This window comes from Ornithorhynchus anatinus, chromosome X5 (assembly GCF_004115215.2).
Source record: "Ornithorhynchus anatinus isolate Pmale09 chromosome X5, mOrnAna1.pri.v4, whole genome shotgun sequence".
NCBI lineage: Eukaryota > Metazoa > Chordata > Mammalia > Monotremata > Ornithorhynchidae > Ornithorhynchus > Ornithorhynchus anatinus.
In genome coordinates this window covers 4456057-4474744 of record NC_041753.1, presented here as the reverse complement: position 1 = coordinate 4474744, position 18688 = coordinate 4456057, and the positions used below count along the sequence as shown (strand labels likewise).

Sequence of the window (18688 nt, the reverse complement as noted above, 5' to 3'; positions counted from 1 at the left end):
TCATTCAATAGTATTTATTGAGCGCTTACTATGTGCAGAGCACTGTACTAAGCGCTTGGAATGTACTGATGTACAAAATGGGGCTGAAGCCTGTGAGCCCCACGAGGGACAGGGACTGCGTCCGACCTGATTAGCTCAAAACAGGCCCAGCGCTTAGTAAAGCGCTTGGCACGTAGTAAGCGCTTAACAAATCACATCATTATTATTATTCTGAGCGGAACCCTACCCTCAGCTCACTGTGGGCAAGGAATGTGTCTGCTCTATGTGGCTCAGGGGAAAGAGCCCGGGCTTTGGAGTCAGAGGTCATGGGTTTGAATCCCAGCTCGGCCACTTGTCGGCTGTGTGACTTGGGGCAAGTCACTTAACTTCTCGGTGCCTCAGTTACCTCATCTGTAAAATGGGATTAAGACCGTGAGCCCCACGTGGGACAACCTGATTCCCCTGTGTCTACCCCGGCGCTTAGAACAGTGCTCGGCACATAGTAAGCGCTTAAATACCAACATCATCATCATGTTGGACTCTCCCCAGTGCTTAGCACAGTGCTGTTCACTCAGTAAGCGCTCAATCAATTCTATCGATTGACTGAGCCCCGCAGGTCCAGGAATCCCCGTCTGGGCGCTGGGAGGGGCCGGCAGATGGCTCAGTCTGAAAGGAATCGATCGATCTTATTTATTTATTGAGCACTTTCATTCAATCATATTTATCGAGCGCCTACTGTGTACTTAGCACTTCCACTGTACTAAGCGCTTGGAAGAGCAATTCAGCAATAAAGAGAGACAATCCCTGCCCACACCGGGCTCACAGTCTAGAAGGGGGGAGACGGACGTCAAAACGAGGAAACCGGCATCGATATAAATAAATAAAATTATAGATCTATACACGTCAAAACAAGTAAACAGGCATTAATGTAAATAAATAGAATTATAGATGCAGACATAAATATATACAAGTGCTGTGGGGCGGGGAGGGGGTAGAGCAGAGGGAGGGAGTTGGGACGACGGGGGGGGGGAGCAGAGGAAAAGGGGGGGCTCAGTCTGGGAAGGCCTCCTGGAGGAGGTGACCTCTCAGTAGGGCTTTGATGGGGGAAAGTGTGATTGTTCGGCAGATTTGAGGAGGGAGGGCGGTCCAGGCCAGAGGCGGGACGTGGGGCCGGGGTCGACGGCGGGCCGGGCGAGAAGGGGGCCCGGTGAGGAGGTGAGCGGCACCGGAGGAGCGGAGCGTGCGGCCTGCGACGGGGAAGGAGAGAAGAAAGGTGAGGCAGGAGGGGGCCGGGGGATGGATGGCTTTGAATCCAAGAGTGAGGAGTTTTTATTTAATAACGTTGGTATTTGTTAGGCGCTTACTATGTGCAGAGCACTGTTCTAAGCGCTGGGGAGATGCAGGGGAATCAGGTTGTCCCACGTGGGGCTCACAGTCTTAATCCCCATTTGACAGATGAGGTACTGAGGCCCAGAGAAGTGAAGTGACTTGCCCACAGTCACCCAGCTGACAAGTGGCCGAGCCGGGATTCGACCCCATGACCTCTGACTCCAAAGCCCGGGCTCTTTCCACTGAGCCACGCTGCTTCTCTGATTCATTGAACACTTACTGTGTGCAGAGAGCCATTGGCATCCTTGAGCGGGTTTCCTTCAGGGGTTCGGGCTGAGGCCCTCCGGCCCCTGCCCCTTTCCCCGCTCCCCGAGGCCTCCTCCACAAGGCGGGCCCACAAGGATGGAGCGGGCAGAATGGGGGTGTGGGTCGGGGGCGGACCTGGCCCCCGGGGGTGGGCGGCCTGGGGTCCCCAGACTCACCCCAGAGGCGGGACCCGGGTTCCTACTGTTCTTAGATGCGGTCACTAGACAAGGTCTCAGTCTTTCTTTCCGGACTCCCCCGAGGACGGAGGCCGGGCTGAGGGTGGAGGCCCGGCCTGAGAGGGTCGCTGGGCGGAGGGTGGTGGCTGGCTGAGGCCGGAGGCCGGCCGGCCTGAGAAAAGCTGCTGGGCTGAGCTGTTGGTGGAGGCTGGGCTGGGGGGAGGTCGCCGGGCTGAAGATGGAGGCCGGGCTGAGAGAGGTCAGTGGGATGATGGTGGAGGCCGGGCTGAGGGAGGCTGCTGGGCTGAATGTGGAACCTGGGCTGAGGGAGGCCTGTGGGATGATGGTGGAGGCTGGGCTGAGGGTGGAGGTTGGACGGAGGAAGGAAGCCGGGCTGAGGGAGGCCCGTGGGATGATGGCGGAGGCTGGGCTGAGGGAAGCCGCCAGGCTGAGGGTGGAGGCCTGGCTGAGAGAGGCCACCGGGCTGATGGTAGAGGCTGGGCTGAGGGAGACCACTGACCTGAGGGTCACCCTTGGGCTGAGGGTAGAGGTTGGACTGAGGATGGAAGCCGGGCGGAGGGAGGCCTCTGGGATGATGGCGGAGGCTGGGCGGAGGGAGGCCGCCGGCCCCAGGGCGGAGGCTGGGCGGAGGGAAGTCGGGGCAGGCCGAGATGGGCGGAGCCGGGACCAGCGCCTAGGCAAAAGGAGGTCACTTGAGAAAGAACTGGGCCAGGCACAGCCCGACTCGGGAAGATGGGGAGGCACTGATGAGAATAATACAATAATAATAGTATTTGTTAATAACGATGATAATTATTATGGTGTTTGTTAAGCGCTTACTATGTGCCAGGCACGATACTAAGCACTGGGGGAGATACAAGCAAATTGGGTTGGTCACAGTCCCCGTCCCATGTGGGGCTCACAGTCTCAATCCTCATTTTTCAGATGAGGAAACTGAGGCCCAGAGAAATGACTCGCTTAAGGTCACACAGTCTCAATCCTCATTTTCCAGATGAGGAAACTGAGGTCCTGAGACATGACTTTCTTAAGGTCACACAGTCTCAATCCTCATTTTCCAGATGAGGAAACTGAGGTCCTGAGACATGACTTTCTTAAGGTCACAGAGTCTCAAGCCTCATTTTCCAGATGAGGAAACTGAGGCCCTGAGACATGACTTGCTTAAGGTCACAAGTCTCAATCCTCATTTTCCAGATGAGGAAACGGAGGCCCAGAGAAATGACTTGCTTAAGGTCACACAGCAGACAAGTGGCAGAGGCGGGGTTTAGAACCCATGACCTCTGACTCCCAGGCCCAGGCTCTTTCCACTGTGCTCTGCTGCTTCAAGCATTTGCCCTGTGCTAAAAATTGCACTAAGCACTGGGCAGACACAAGACAATCGGGATCGACAGAGTGGGGGTTCCCGCTCTAAGGGAGAGGAAAAACGGGGATCGAATCCCCATTTCGCAGCGGGGCTCAGTGGCAAGAGCCCGAGCTGGGGAGTCAGAGGTCGTGGGTTCTAATCCCGGCTCTTCCGCTTGTCGGTTGTGTGACCTCGGGCCGGTCACTTAAGTTCTCTGGGCCTCAGTTCCCTCGTCTGGAAAATGGGGCTGGGATGATGCCCCACGTGGGCCAACCTGATGACCTTGGATTCCCCCCAGCGCTTAGAACAGTGCTTGGCACACAGTAAGCGCCTGACAAATACCCACATGATTATTACCCCATCTGTAAAATGGGGATGAAGCCAGTGAGCCCCACGGGCGACAACCTGATGACCTTGTTTCTACCCCAGCGCTTAGGACAGTGCTTGGCACATGATAAGCGCTTAACAGATACATGATGATGATCTCTGGGCCTCAGTGACCTCATCTGGAAAATGGGGATGAAGCCCGGGAGCCTCCCGTGGGACCACCTGATGACCCTGGATCTCCCCCAGCGCTTAGAACAGTGCTTGGCACATGATAAGCGCTTAACAAATACCATGATGATGATTATAGTGAGAGGTTAGCAAAGCCCCTAAGTATCCTAATTATTCCCCTTCGTGGGGCCTTGGCGGGGGTCGCCTGAGGCCTCGCCGCCCTCCCGCTCTCCCGGGCTCCCAGCAACAGCGGCCCCGCCCCCAGAGGCCCGCCATTGGCTGCCGCCGCCCCGTCCCCCGTCGCCATTGGCCCGCCGACCCGTCCGTCACGGGCCGGGCCTCGCTCCCGCGGCGGCGGCGGCGATTGGCGGGCCATGATGTCACCTCCCCGCCTCGCGCTCCCCCTTCTCCGGGCGCCCATTGGCTCCCGCGGGGAGGGGCGTCCGTGACGTCAGGCGCCACGACCGCCATTTTGGCTGAGCCAGCCCAGTGACAGGAGCCGGGCGGCGGACGCGGCTCGTGCCCGTTTCCCCCGCCCCCTCCCTTCCCCCTCTCCCGCCGCCTCAGCCCCGCCGTCGCCGCCGCCATGTCCCAGAGACAGGAGGCCGAGAACGTCTCTGAGGAGGCCGGCGAGGAGAAGCAGGTGAAATGGCGGGGGGGGGGGGCGCGGGCGGAGGTGGCGTTGGGCTGCGGGGGGGAGGGGGCGGGTCCGGCCTCCCGTCGCCGCCCCATTGGCCGCGGGGATCCCGCACTGCCTGCTGATTGGTCGCCCCGCCTGCCGCGCGCGGGGCGCCCCGCCCCCTACTGGCCGCTTTCCGTCGCGGTTGGGTGGGCCGCCTTTCCGTCGGGTGGGCGGCGCCGCCTGATTGGACGGTGGGTCTGTCCGTCTCGGCCCGGGGGGGCGGGCAGGACTCCGCGCCGGGCTCCCATTGGCTGCGGCGGGAGGGACCGGACCAATGGGCCGGGGGAGGCCCGAGGAGGCCGCGCGGGGGTCACGTGTTCGGGGGGGGGGGGGGGGCGCGCGGCCAGACACCCCCCGACCCCCACCAGCCCTGGGAGACAGGAGATCTTGACCTCCATTCATTCATTCATTCATTCACTCATTCATTCACATTTAATAATAATCATCATAATAATGTTGGTATTTGTTAAACGCTTACTATATGCCAAGCACTGTTCTAAGCGCTGGGGGTGGATACAAGGTCATCAGGTCGCCCCACGTGGGGCTCCCAGTGTCCATCCCCATTTTACAGATGAGGGAACCGAGGCCCAAGGTCATTCACTCATTCAGTCGTATTGATTGAGCGCTTACCATGTGCAGAGCACTGTGCTAAGCGCTTGGGATGGACAGTTGGGCAACAGATGGAGACCATCCCTGCCCAGTGACGGGCTGACGGTCTAAACGGGGGAGACGGACGGCAGAGCAAAGCAGAAGATGGCAAAAAGAAGACAACATCTGAAGATAAATAGAATCAAGGGGATGTACATCTCATTAACAAAATAAGTAGGGTGGTAATGTGTGCAGAACACTGTACTAAGCCCTCAGAAAGTACAGTTCGGCAACAGAGACTCCCCACCCAACAACGGGCGCCTTCCATGACCCGCCTGCCCCGATGACTAGCGTTGTTACTGCCCCCTTTCACCTTGGCCACGCGCCGGTTTACATTGCAGCGGGAGGGATTGAGGTTAGACCTCAGAGCGGGCCCCAACCTCCCGCTTCCAGTCAATTGGGGGTGGGAGGAGGGTCTTCTCGAAGACGCCTTCTTGGCCCGATGGACTGTGGGCGTGAAGGCCGGGGGCGGGTGGTCAGAGCGGTCAGCGATGGACGGGGAACCGATCCCGGGGAAGCCCCCGAGCCACGTGGTGAGCTGGCAGTGCCGGGAATCCGAGGTGTCCGCAGCAGCTGGCTCTTTCCGTCCCGGAGGAAACCAGAGACGCCAGGCCCGGTGTGGGTGGGATGCCCGAGGCGGAGGCCTGTCCGCCTTGGGCGGACCCGAGGAGGGAGACCCCTCCGAAGATGTGACGCTGCCCGGGGGCGGCATTACGGGTCATCTCTCATCCACCCGTCTTTCAGTCCATCGGTGGTCTGCATTAAGTGCTTAACATGCGCAGAGCGCCGTACTAAAAGCTTGGACGAGCCCAATATGGATGGTGGACACTCTCCTGGCCCTCGAGGATCTTATAATTTAGCGAGGTGGACGACATTAAAATAAATCGCGGAGAGGAGAAGTGACAGGTCTAAAGATGCGCACCTGAGGGGCGGCGGGATCTAGTGGATTGAGCCTAGGGCCTGGATTCTAATTCAGGCTCTGGCGCCGCCCTGCCATGTGACACTTGATTCTCTGTGCCTCGGTTACTGCATCTGCAAAATGGGAATTAAGACCCCGTGTGGGACAGGCGCCGGGTCCAACCTGATTAGCTTGTATCTACCCCGGTGCTTAGTGCGGTATCCGACCCACAGTAAGCACCTAACAAGTGTCATTAAAAAGAAAAAGTGCTGAGAGGATGAACGTAAGTGATGACGAAGGTGATGTAGAAGGGAGAGAGGGTATAGGGTGGGGATATGGAAGGCTTCCTGGAGGAGATATGATTTTAGCCGGGCTTTGGAGATGGGGAAGAGCGTCTAAATAGGGAGGGAGCTCAAGGCCAGAGGGAAGACGTGAGCAGGGGGTGGACGGCGACAGAGACGAGACGGACGCCCAGTGAGAAAGTCGGCGTTAAAGGAGCGAAGCGTGCAGGCCGGGTTGGAGGGAGCGAGCTGACTGAGCGCCTTAAATCTGAGGGTGAGGAGGAGTTGGTTGGATTTGGAGCCGGGCGGATGAACACTGGAAGTTTTCGAGGAGCGGGGAGACCCGGACCCGACGGTTTTATAGAACGACGGGCTGGAGAGGGGAGAGATGGAGCGGTCAGTGAGGAGGCCGCTGGCAAAGAGCATGGCCTAGTGGCCTGGGAGACAGGAGGACCTGGGTTCTCATCCCGGGTCTGCCCCCTTGTCTGCTGGGTGACCTCAGGGAAGTCGCTTCATTCCTCCGAGCCTCAGTTTCCTCATCTGTAAAATGGAGATGAAGACCGTGAGCCCCACGTTTGACGGGGACCGTGGCCAGCCTAGGACGGTGCTTGGAAACCATAGTAAGCGCTTAACGAATACCGTCGTCGTCGTTAGTATGATTGATATCATTCGGCCGTGGCATCAGTCAAGTCAGAATACGTTCAGCCCGGTAGCATTTCTATGGAGAGGAAGGGGCGGATTCCAGAGATGAGGGGAGGGTGGATTCGACGGGGTTTGGCAAGAGACTGAATTTGCGGGTCGAAGGAGAGAGACGAGTTGAGGATAATGGCCGGCTTGTGAGGCAGGGAGGGGGCTGGTGGGGTCTACAGTGATGGGGAGGACCCGGTTCGGGTGGGGAGGTGAGGAGCTCCGTTCAGTTAGCGGGACCGGCGGGGCATCCGGGGAGAGATGACCTGAAGAGATGACTGGAAACCCCAGACCGCCAAGCAGGAGAGAGTTGGAGATTTGGGAATCGTCATCCGTCAAGAGATGGGAGTCAGAACCTTAATAGTGGTATTCGGTAAGTGCTTACGGCGTGCCAAGCACTGTTCTAAGCACTGGGGTAATCAGGTTGCCCCTCGTGGGGCTCATCCCCATTTAACAGGTGAGGTAACTGAGGCACAGAGAGGTTTAAGTGACTTGCCCACAGTCACCCAGCTGATAAAACCTTGGGAGCGAATGAGTTCTCCAAGGGAGCGGGTGTAGTTGGAGAGCCGCCCTCTGCCCTGGGCAGGTTTGGGGCGCTGTGGGGAGCGGGGGCCTGAGCTGCCTGCGTGTCCCGCCCCCTCCCACCCCCACGCATTGCCCCGCGGGCTTTCCCTGCCCCGGGGGGAGCGAGCCGGGGCGGCTAGTGACTCCGGTGGGGGCGTGGGGTCCTGGCCCCTGGCCTTCCCTGGGAGCTGAAGTCCCTGCCGCTCTCTCTTCCCTTGGCGGAGCTCTGGAGACCTGAGGGAGGAGGAGGAGGAGGAGGGTCTGGGCCCGGCGTCCGAGGCTGGGGGTCCCACGCCGAGTTCCTGGAGCAGGGAGGGGACGGGTTGAGGCGGTCTGGCCGTCCCGTGGTTTGATCCTCTGACGGTGCCTCTTCCCTCAGGACTCGCAGGAGAAGGAGGGCGTCCTGCCCGAGAGAGCCGAGGAGGCGAAGCTGAAGGCCAAGTACCCCGGCCTGGGCCAGAAGCCCGGGGGCTCCGACTTCCTCATGAAGAGGCTGCAGAAAGGGGTAGGGGCCGGGGCTAGGGGCGGTGGCACCTATGAGGGTCCCGGGCGGGTGGGGGGCGGGTCCCGGCCTGACGGACGCCCTCCCCTCCTCCCCCCCGGCCCTTCCAGCAAAAGTACTTCGACTCGGGCGACTACAACATGGCCAAGGCCAAGATGAAGAACAAGCAGCTGCCGAGCCCCGGGCCCGATCAGAACCTGGTGACGGGGGACCACATCCCCACCCCCCAGGACCTGCCCCAGAGAAAGTCCTCGCTCGTCACCAGCAAGCTCGCGGGGTAACCTGCGCGACACCCCACCCCCCCCCCGCGACCCCCTGCCCCTAGGCCTCGCCGCGGGGGTGGGGGGCGGGAGGGAGGAAGGGAGGGAGGGAGGGACCGCGGCCCGCTGAGGGGGGCTTCCGTGGGCGGAGGGGCCGGGCGCGGGAAGGGGTCTCCCGTCGACGGGGCGGCCTCCTCGCCGCCCCCTCACCGAAGGGGAAGCCGCTTCGCGCGTCCGGAGGTCCCTGCCGCCCGGTCAACCCGGGGCCCACGGCCCCAGCCGGGAAGCGCCGCGGAGCGGTCGGCCTCGGTGGGGCTCCTGGGGGCGAGGCCGGGCCCGGGGAGGGCGGGGGCCTCGAGTGAGTCGCCCCCGGGACCCGGGAAGCCCGGACGGAGGCCTCACCTCGCAGTGAGCCCCAGAAATGTCTCGGGGGGCGACCCGGACGGAGGGCCGGGGGGGAGAACGCGACCGGCCGCCGATGGCTCGACCGAGGGGGGCGGGACGGGACGCGGAACTCGGGGGGTGGGATCGAAGGGGGCGGTCCGCCCCCGCTCTCTGCTGCTAAAAGTTGCGTCTGAGCCGGGGCGGGCGTGGGGAGCGGGGGCCGCCTCGCCCTCGGCTTTCTCCTTTGGCCCCCCGCGACCCTTCTCCCCGTCTCCGTCCCCGTGAATATGTATATAGGACACACCCACCCACCCCCAACGCCTGTCCGTTTGTACATATGTGTAACTCCAAGCCTGGCGCCTGCCCTGTTTGTACATATATGTAACTGACGCCCACCGGGCCCACCCTCGCTCTGGCCGGCAGCGGGGGGACGCGGGGAGGAGGGGCGGCCATTGGGAATGGACTGTACAGTGCCCGACCGCCCCGACCTCGTTGTACATAGAGACGCGTCTCCTATATATAGAGATATATATATATATATATATTATATAAATATACAGATCTAATTTTGTACATTTCCTTGGTCCAATCTCCCAGAGTCCTCTCTGCCTCTTTTGCGGGGGGTCTTCCTGTCAGAGCAGCCCCGCCGGAGGGCCCGGCCGCCAGGGCCGGGGAAGGCGGGGGCCGGTTCGGGGATCCGGGAGGTCCCCCCGCAGCCCGTGGGCCGGACCGTCCCAACACTCCCCGAATTCAGCCTGTTTCCTCTTTGCTCCAGCCCCGGCGGCCTCCGGGCGGGCCGGGGGTGGGGAGGCGGGGACGTGCTGCTGCCTAGGAGAGGGCGAGTCGAGATTCGTCGTCTTCCTCAAGGAGGAACGAGGGCAGCTGGGGTGGGGCGACGAGCCCGCTGCTGGGGCTCGTGGGCACCTTGGGCGTGGGGAGAGCCCGGGCGGGAATGTCTGTGGGGAGGCCACGTGTCGAGCGAGCGCTCGACAAGTACCAAACTGAGATGGGCAGTGTCCGCTGCCCTCGGCCCGGCCAGTGGAGATTGCTGCCGGCCCGCTCTATCGCCACCGCCGGCCCCGGGCGGCCTAGGTGGAAGGAAGGCAGTGGGAGGTGCCATGGGGGAGAGCTGGAGGGGCAGCCCCGGCCAGAGAGGCAGACCCCGACCCCGGGGGTTAGGGGGAAAGAGACACGGTTCTCCCCGCGGGGGCCGGAATCGGCCCGCGGGGGGAACGGAGCACGCGCTCCGGCCAGTACTCCCGCCCGGGGAGAGGGCCGGGGGTGGCCGGCCAGGGGAACAGGAGGGGCTCGATGAGCCCATTCAGGCGTGGAGATGGATGGCACGGAGTCATCCTCACCCTCCCGCCCTCCCCCAGGGCCACCAGCCCATGGGGCGCAGTGGCCGGGCAGCGTTTTGGTGAGATTGCAGCAGCACTGTGCCGCACTCTCCGCCCGGCCCACGCGCCATTGTTGGGGTTGGCCCCGCCAAGGGGCCGGGGGAGTGGTCTTCCTTCTCCATGTGATAATAATGACGGTGTTTATATTTCATGCACACTGAATGGCAAGCACAGTGTGCTAAGCACTGGGACTGATACAGGATAAGCGGATTGAGCACGGTCCCCGCCCCACATGGGCTTCTCAGTCTAAGAGGGAGGGGGAGCCGTTGTCTTTGTCCCCGTTTCACAGATGAGGAAACTGAGGCTCAGAGGTGTTAGGTGACACCCTCGAGGTCACACAGCAGATAAGTGACGGAACCGCCTTCCGCCTCCCCGTCTCCTCCGTGCTATAGAAGGCCCGATGGGGAGGGGGAGAGTGCAAGAGATTAAAGTGAGGGAACTTTAGCTTCTCACCCTCGGCAGAGAAGCTGGCATGAGGGCAGATAGTCCCAGACCCCCTGAGGAGACACTGGGGTGTAATTCGGAATAGGGGCTGGGCCCCAGGACGGGGGTCTGTGGGAGGACGGGCCCTTTTCAGTGGCGGTCACAACCTGAGTCAGTTGACATTCCTGCAGGGGAGGGAAAGGTGGAAAACAGTGAGCACAAAGATATTCAACTTCTGAAAAGGGAACTAGGATAAAATGTGAAAAAGCTAAATGGAGAAACTTTAAAAAAAAAAATAAATGGGGGTGGGGTGGGGGGAAACGGGACATCCGGAGGCTGCTTAAGAGTCCCTGTATTAGCAGCTGGGATAAAATACGTGTCACCGAGTGCAAATGAACAGAAACCCTGCATGGATAAGCAGCAAAAAAAAAAAAAAAAAAAAGGGTCACTAGAGCATAAAAGGTCGGTGCAGACAAGTCAGCGGGATGGCCCAAGAGGAGTTTTGAAAGACCTCTTGCAAGAGAAGCTTAAGTGTTTTCCTAGCAAGAATGCATTTGGTGACTAACTCAGGCAGGGGGAGGCGGGGGCGGGAAGGGACATTCTGGGAGGAAAAGGAGTTAGAGAAGGGACTACCTTTTTAGGAAACTCTGTAAACTCTGAGAAATGTTCTCCTCGCCAGTTGGCTGGGTAGAGCAGTCTGGCTAGAGGCCCTGGATAAAGTCGTATACCAAACAGAGGAAGTAGCAAGACGGGGGCCACCCACCAGAAAATCCCCAAGGGGCTCAGGGTTCCACAACGGTCAAGGACGAGCGTGCAGCCTGTCGTTACAAATGGCCACTTTCCCTCGAGGGCTAGCGGGCCACCGGCCACCTCCCAGAGGGGCTCCGTGGGAAACTCCGACGTGGACCCCGGGGCCTCGCCCCCAGACCCGGCAACGGGCTGAGGTCCACGGACGGCGGGGCGTACGCGGATGGAACCCGGACCCGATGAGGAGAGGCAGCCGATCGATCGGTGGTATATTTTTGAGCGTGTGCAGAGCACCGCGCCTGGAAGAGGATGAGAAAGTGGACCCCGATCCCTGCCCAGCCTCAGCCCCGGGACCTGTTTTATCGAACGGTTTTGAAAATGACCCGGGATCGGTCTGTGAAGGGCACGGGTCTCTTGGGGACCCCGGAGGCCTCGCCGACTGAGCCGAAGCCGAGCCGTAGGGCCGGGTCCGTGTTTTCCACTCGCGTGGTACCTTCCCGGGGTGCCGTCCACCTCTCCCCGCTGTGGGCGTTCAGTCGATGATACCCCTCCCTAGCGGCCCCCACCAAAGAAAAAGCGGAGTCATTGTCCCCGTGGTGACCGTAAACTCCTCGTGGGCAGGGAGCTTGTCCCCTGACTCGTCTTGGAGTCTCCTAAATGCTCAGTACAGTGCTCTGCACCCAGGAAGTGCTCCACAAATGCCGTCGACTGATAGACGGGGAGGTGACGATGATGATGATGGTATTTGGTAAGAGCTTCCTATGTGCCAAGCACCGTTCTAAGCGCTGGGGAAGATACAAGGACATCGGGTTGTCCCACGTGGGGCTCCCAGTCTTCATCCCCATTTTCCAGATGAGGTAGCAGAGGCACAGAGAAGCAAGTGACTTGCCCAAAGTCACCCAGCTGACACGTGGCGGAGCTGAGATTAGAACCCATGTCCTTCTGACTCCCAGGCCCGAGCTCTATCCCCTACGCCACGATGCCCCGACGGAGCCGCAGAGGCCAGGCAGCGAATCAGTACGGGTGACTGAACGCCAACTCGGGGCCGAGCGCTTGGGAGAGCCCAGTAGACCCGTCGGCGGCCCCCGGGGAGCCACCAGACGAAGAGAAAGGGCCGGGCGTCACCGAGAAACCCGGCCCGCCCGTGTCTCGGCCACCTTGGCTCTGGTAGTCCTGTCCCGGGGATGTCCCGACGGGGTGTATGTGGGGGTGACGGCGGGAATTGGGGTGGAGCGCCAAACCTCCGGAGGGGCACGTGACGGCGTTAGTGTTGCTCGGGCTCTCCCGTCCCCGCCTGGCCGTGTGCCCCGCTGGGGTTGGGGGTGCGGCGAGAGCGAGGAGGCGGGCCGTGTCGGGGGCGAGGGGAGCACTCGGATTTTTCCAGCAAAGACCTCGTGCGGGCCCGGTGCCGTTAGGCCGTGGCGCCTTGGCCCAGTCGCCGGGGTGGCCGCCCGCGCCAGCAGCCCGTTTCCGGGCCCCTCCGCCTGTCGGGCCGCCCCGAGCGGCCCTCTGGAAGAAGGAGAGGGGAACCGAGGGCCCGGAGAAGCCTCCACACGATGATGGGCCCAAAGTCAGGACCTTCGGGGCCGGAGAGGCCCGGGGCGGGGCGGGGAGGTGACCCCAGGGGTGGACCGAACCCTGGAAGGCAGCGGGGAGGGGAAGCTCCCCGGATCCCACGTCGCCGGGGTGAGGGGGCAGCCGTCCAAGTGGGGAAATGCGCGCGGGGCCGACCGAAAGAAAGCACCTCCTCACCCGACTGTGCCGGCCGGAAGAGAAGCGTTCCCTGAATGCAGGGGTGGGAGGGTGCGAACGGCGTGTGGTGTGGGAGGGGGTTTTCTGTCACCGTGGATGTGGGCGGGCCCGGCCCTCGCCGAGAGGACGGACCACCGACATGGTCCTCCGAGCAGCCCGTTGCTGTGGAGACGGATCCCTGGCCGGATGGAGCGTGGGTCCGGCCCGGGGTCGGTGTTTCTTTTTTTTTTCTCTCTCTCTCTCTGTCTGTCTCTCTCTGTCTCTCGGTGTCTCTGTCATCCCAGGCCTGGTTCTCTGAGGAGGCAGGGGGGTGGGGGGCGACCCCGTGGCTCGGGCCCGGCCCCTCGTTTTACTGTATCTTCTGTGTTCGTCCGCAGCAGCCAAGTTGAGTGACGCTCCTCGGGGCTCCCGCCAGACTCAGACGCTCGCTGCCCTTGCCCCCCGGCCGGCCCCGGCCCCCGCCCCGGCAGTCGGGGGTCGGGGGAGGCTCGGGCTGGGGGTCTCCGCCGGGGCGGCGGTCCCCGCCGACGGCGTCCCAGCGCACAGAGCCCCCACCGAGACCCCGACTTGTCGATTGGCTCCCAACCCCGCCCCTTGGCGAACTCTCTGGGCCGTCCTGGGCGGGCGTGGGGGTGCCGGGGGTTGGGGGGAGCCGGACACCGTGGCCGGTGGAGACCCCCAACCACTCCGGGACGCTGAGGCCGGTGGCGGGGGGAGCCCCGGCTCCGGGCCGCGGCAGGACCAACGGGACGGTCCAGGCGTCCGGGCTACGTGTCCGCCGGGAGTCAGCGGGGGCGGGGAGGGGGCCGCTCCCCCCGCACCGGGGACCCTCGGAGCCCGGTGGGACTTTTTCAGTATTTGAAATAAAAAAGAAAAAATCCACAAGGCGAGGCCGCCCTCAGGCAGGGCCCGTGTGTGTTCTTCGGAGCGGAGGGCTGCGGAGGGTGGGGTGGCCGGGTGGGGCGGGGGTCCCGCTCCGGCCTCCACTAGCCTCCTCTGGCCAGGCCCTTCCTGCCAGTGGCCAGCATGGGCCGGGAGGCGGCCCGGGGTCCCCCCGATGCCCTGCCGGCCGAAGGGCGGCCTGGTCCGCGCCCGGCCTGGTCCCACCCTGCGGCCTCCCCGCCCCGGGGCTGGGCCCTGGCCTCCTTCCGCCCCCCGCGTTCACCCCGACCCACCCCCGCAGACCTTGGGCAGAGGGGCCCCTGCCCCGCCGACTCTCGCTTGGCCTCCTCGACCCCGTCGGAGCCCGAGCCCGCCCGGTCCCCACCGCCCTCCGGGAGCCTCCGCCGCCAGCTGGGCCTCTCCCTGAGTGGGGTCAGGATGAGGCCTCCGGGAACCCCCCGCCCTCACCCCCCATTCCAGCCGGGGCCGGGAAACCAGGAGAAGAGGCCGAGGGCCGGGGCCGGGGGGGGAGAGGGAGCGGCAGAAAGGGTGACCCCCTGGGCTGGATGTCATCCCTCTGGCCGGCTCCAGCCGGGCCGTCCTGAGTCACGACCTCCTCCCCACCTCCTCTGTCCTGACTCATTTCTTCCTGTCCCAGCTGGGGCTCCCACCCCCTCCCCCGACCCCTGTCCCCGCTGGACGTTTGCTCCTTAGACCACGAGGAAGCCAAATATTTAGGCTACGATGACCACCTTGGGCGGAGAGGAGGGGGCGGTTTGTTTCAGCTCCTCTCTGGGATCGGGCCCGGGTTCACGGCCGCCCCGCGTCGGGGTTGCCGGGGTGGGGGTTTCCATCCTTCGGCGTGAAACCGACTCCCCTCGGGCGGAGGGGGGGGGCTCCGGGCGGCGACCTCACCCTCCCCAGGTTGGCGAGGCCCCAAGCTGTCGCCGTGGAGACGGCCGAAAACAGACGGTTGCTATGGGGGAACCCGGGGACCGTCACGGGACTGGGTCTAGTGACTGGCTCTAGGGGTGTGGTGGCGATGATCGTCATCATCATCATCATCATCATACTCAGAGGTATTTATTGAGCATTTGCCGCGCGCGGGGCTCCGTACGGAGCCATCCGGAGCCCAGCCGCTAGACGCGTCCTCCGCCCGCCGCGAGGGGAAGACGGACGCGAACAGAAATGAGTTACAGATGTGGACATGAGTGCGGTGGGATGGGTAGCGGATGCCCCGGGGTCACGGATGCAAGCGCGGAAAAGGAGCAGAAGGGAGAGGGAGCTGGGGGCAAGGGGGCTTAATCTGGGGAGGCCTCTTGGAGGAGGTGTGACCTCAATAATGCTTTGAAGATGGGGAGAGTGGTGGTCTCGGGGTGGGGAGGCGTTCCAGGCAAGGGAGAGAAGACGGGGGCCCGGCGAGGGAGCCGGGGCTAGAGGAGCGGAGGGGTGAGGCGGAGGTGACCCTCACCCTGCCAGATCCCCCTCGGGGGTCTCCCTGCCCCCCCAACCAGCTTGGGGGGGGGGGTCACTTCCTCCACGGCCGCCCGGGGCGAGGACTATTTCTAGGCCGCCCTTTGTCCTGGCAGTGGCGGGGTGGGGGAGGGAACCTCTGATTCACCCAGGGACTCTCTGTTCTGGTGGGGGAGGGGGAGGGCACGGGGCCAGGGCCAGAGGGCAGCCCCTGCCCACCCCCCGCCCCTCGCCCCTGCCCGGCAGGAGGGACCCAGAGTCCGCCTGGGGCCTGGGCTGATGACCCGGGTGGGAGCCTGGGCCTTCTGTCCCCCGGGAGGGCAACCGAGATTCATTGATTGATTCATTCGGGGGGCCGTGGGGCATCCTGCCCCCACCCACCAGCCCCCACGCCCCCGGCCCTGCGGGTGGCCCGGCTCCTCTCCACGTGGGTGGGCCTCACCCAAACACAGCCGGGCCTGGTGGGCCCGAAGAGGTCGAGGGGGGGTGTCTGCACTGGCGGGGCGGGGGGGGTCCCCGGAGGGGCCAGAGCGGAGCCGGAGGACCGGGCAGCGGGAACTCCGGCTCAGCCCGCCGTGGCCCCCCCGGGAGTGAATCGCTCTGGCCCGCTCCCAGGCCGGGAGAGGGTGGGAGAGCTGCCGGGCCCAGTGCTCCGCGCACGGTCAGCGCTCCGACGGAGGCCGCCGTCTGCCGGATCACCCCGGACTTCGGCCTCCCTCTCGATGTCCTCTCCCCGCCCTCCCCGTCGCTCCTTCCGGGGGGGGGGGAGAAACCTCTCGGATCCTCCCCGTCCTCCTCCTCCTCCTCGCGACGCTTCCTCCGGGAAGCCTTCCCAGATTGGCCGGCGGCCCCCGCCGCCACCCCCGAGCCCGCCGCCGCCCTCGCCGCGCTGCGGCCCGGCGCCGAGCGCTTCGGTCCCTGTCTGCTGTTGGGCCAGCCTGCCTCCCCTCAACTACTGAACTTCTGAGTAGTAAAAATAAATATATCAGTTTGACATATGTAGTGTTATATATATATCAGTCGTCGTATATATCTAAATCGCAACACCCTCGGGCCCTAATCAATCCATATTCAATCGTACTGATCAGTAGTAATAATAAGAATGACGACGGTGTTTGTTAAGCGCTTACTATGTGCCGTGCACTGGTCTAAGCACCGGGGGGATACAAGCAAACGGGGTCGGACCCCGTCCCTCTCCCACGGGCTCCCAGTCTCCGTCCCCATTTACCAGATGAGGGAACCGAGGCCACCGAGAAGCGAAGTGACTGACCCGAGGTCACACGGCAGACGAGTCCGGGATTAGAACCCATGACCTTCTGACTCCCAGGCCCGGGTTCTACCCCCCCCCCCCCCCCCCGCCATGACTGAGCGCTTACTGAGGGGCAGAGGAGTGGAATAAGCGCCTAGGAGAGTCTGCTATACACCAGAACTAGGAGACGCATGCCCTGCCCTCGGCGAGCTTACCGTCGAAGTCACAGTCCGCTCCATCTGCCGCTCTGCACTCGGATCCGGACCCCTTAAGCTCACGGGCAAGAGCTCGAGCTCGGGAGTCGGAGGTCGTGGGTTCTAATCCCGCCTCCGCCGCTTGTCAGCTGGGTGACTTTGGGCAAGTCACTTCACTTCTCTGGGCCTCAGTGCCCTCATCTGGAAAATGGGAGTGAAGACTGGGAGCCCTACGTGGGACAACCTGATTACCCTGAATCTACCCCAGCGCTAGAACAGTGCTTGGCACATAGTAAGCGCTTAACAAATTCCAACATTATTATTATTATTACTATCCACCCCACCCTGAGTCCCATAGGCCTCACGTCCGTATCCTTACATTCTGCTGCCTCCCCTGTCATTTCGGCGTAGCAGATAAGAGCCCGGGCCTGGGAGTCAGAAGGTCATGGGTTCTAATCCCGGCTCCGCCACTTGCCTGCGGTGTGACCTCGGGCCGGTCGCTTCACTTACCTGGGCCTCAGTTTCCTCATCTGGAAAATGGGGGTTGAGACTTGTGAGCCCCATGTGGGACAGTGACTGGGTCCTACCCGATTTACTTGGTTCCACCCCAGCACTCAGTACAGTTCTAGGCACATAGTGAGCGCTTAACAAACACTGCAATTATTAGGGAAGCAGCATGGCGTAGGGCATAGAGCACACAGGTTTGGGAGTCAGAAGGTCATGGGTTCTAATTCCGCCTCCACCACTTGTCTGCTGTGTGACCCTGGGCAGGTCACTTGGCTTCTCTGGGCCTCAGTGACCTCATCTGTCAAACGGGGAATAAGACTGTAAGCCCTGTGCGGGACAGGGACTGTGTCCGACCCGATTTGCTTGTATCCACCCTGGTGTTTAGTACAGTGCCCGGCACAAAGTAAGCGCTTAACAAATCCCATAATAATTATTATTCTGTTAATGTCTAGATGTCTGTTTCCCTTCCTCGACTGGAAGCTTCTTGTGAGCCACGGAGGGCGTTCTCCAACTTTGTTCTAATTACTTTCCCAAGCGCTCAGTCCAGTCCTGAGCAGCCCGGAAGTGCTCAATAAATACCATTGATTGTCAGCTTCATCCTTTCCCATCTCCCCCATCAGGAATTGATTTTCAAGTGTGTCTCCCTTGCTAGACCAGAAGCTCCCCGAGGGAGGGACCGGGTCAGGTAGGGAAAAAGCACGGCCTAGTGAAAAAGGACGGGCCTGGGAGTCAAAGGATCTGGGTTCTAATCCCGGCTCCACCATTGGTCTGCTGTGTGACCTTGGGCCAGTCATTTCACTTCCTCAGTGCCTCAGTTACCTCGCCTGGAAAATGGAGGTCAAGATTACGATCCCCCCCCCCCCCCCCCCCGTGGAGCGTGGACTATGTCCAACCCAATTAGTTTCTTATCTACTCCAGAGCGTAGTACAGTGCCTGACACAGAGTAAGCGCTTAACAAACACCCTTAAAAAATAAAATAATAGTTCTATTGTACTCTCCCAAGTGTTGAGTATAGCATGACGCAGTGGAAAGAACATGGGCCTGGGAGTCAGAGGTCTTGGGTTCTAATTCTGACCTCGCCACTTACTTGCTGTGATTTTTTTTTTTTTTTTAAGGTAGTTATTAAGCACTGACTACGTGCCAAGCACCGGGGTAGATACGAGCTAATCATGTTGGACACAGTCGCTGTCCCTCGTGGGGCTCGCAGTCCTCATCCCCATTGTACAGATGAGGGCACTGGGGCCCAGAGGAGTGAAGTGACTTGCCCGAGCGAGGTCACACTGCAGACCTGCGGCCGAGCTGGGATTAGAACCCGGGTCCTCCCGGCTCCCAGGCCTGTGCTGTCTCCATAAGGCCATGCTGCTTCCCATGATCTTGGGCGAGTGTGATCTTGGGCAAGTCACTTCACTTCTCTGGGCCTCAGTTCCCTCAACTGCAAAATGGGGATTCAATACCTGCTCTCCTTCCTACTTACTCTGTGAGCTCCAAGTGGAATCCGATTAGTATAGTGCTT

The 18688-nt window shown here is 61.9% G+C and overlaps 1 protein-coding gene across 2 annotated transcripts; it reads left to right on the top strand.

Annotated features, from left to right (window-relative positions):
* The first annotated feature begins 4122 nt into the window (after nt 1–4122).
* Nucleotides 4123–13757, top strand: ENSA (endosulfine alpha). Of its 2 annotated transcripts, none has more exons than XM_029055180.2 (4): nt 4123–4288; nt 7785–7910; nt 8018–8184; nt 13251–13757. In XM_029055180.2, the coding sequence occupies exons 1-4, from the start codon at nt 4232–4234 to the stop codon at nt 13261–13263; spliced, it is 363 nt and encodes a 120-aa protein (XP_028911013.1). In that variant the 5' UTR covers nt 4123–4231; the 3' UTR covers nt 13264–13757. The 2 variants fall into 2 exon arrangements, with proteins under 2 accessions (XP_028911013.1, XP_028911012.1); XM_029055179.2 differs by having other exon boundaries at nt 4125–4288; nt 13248–13757.
* Nucleotides 13758–18688: the final 4931 nt, after the last annotated feature.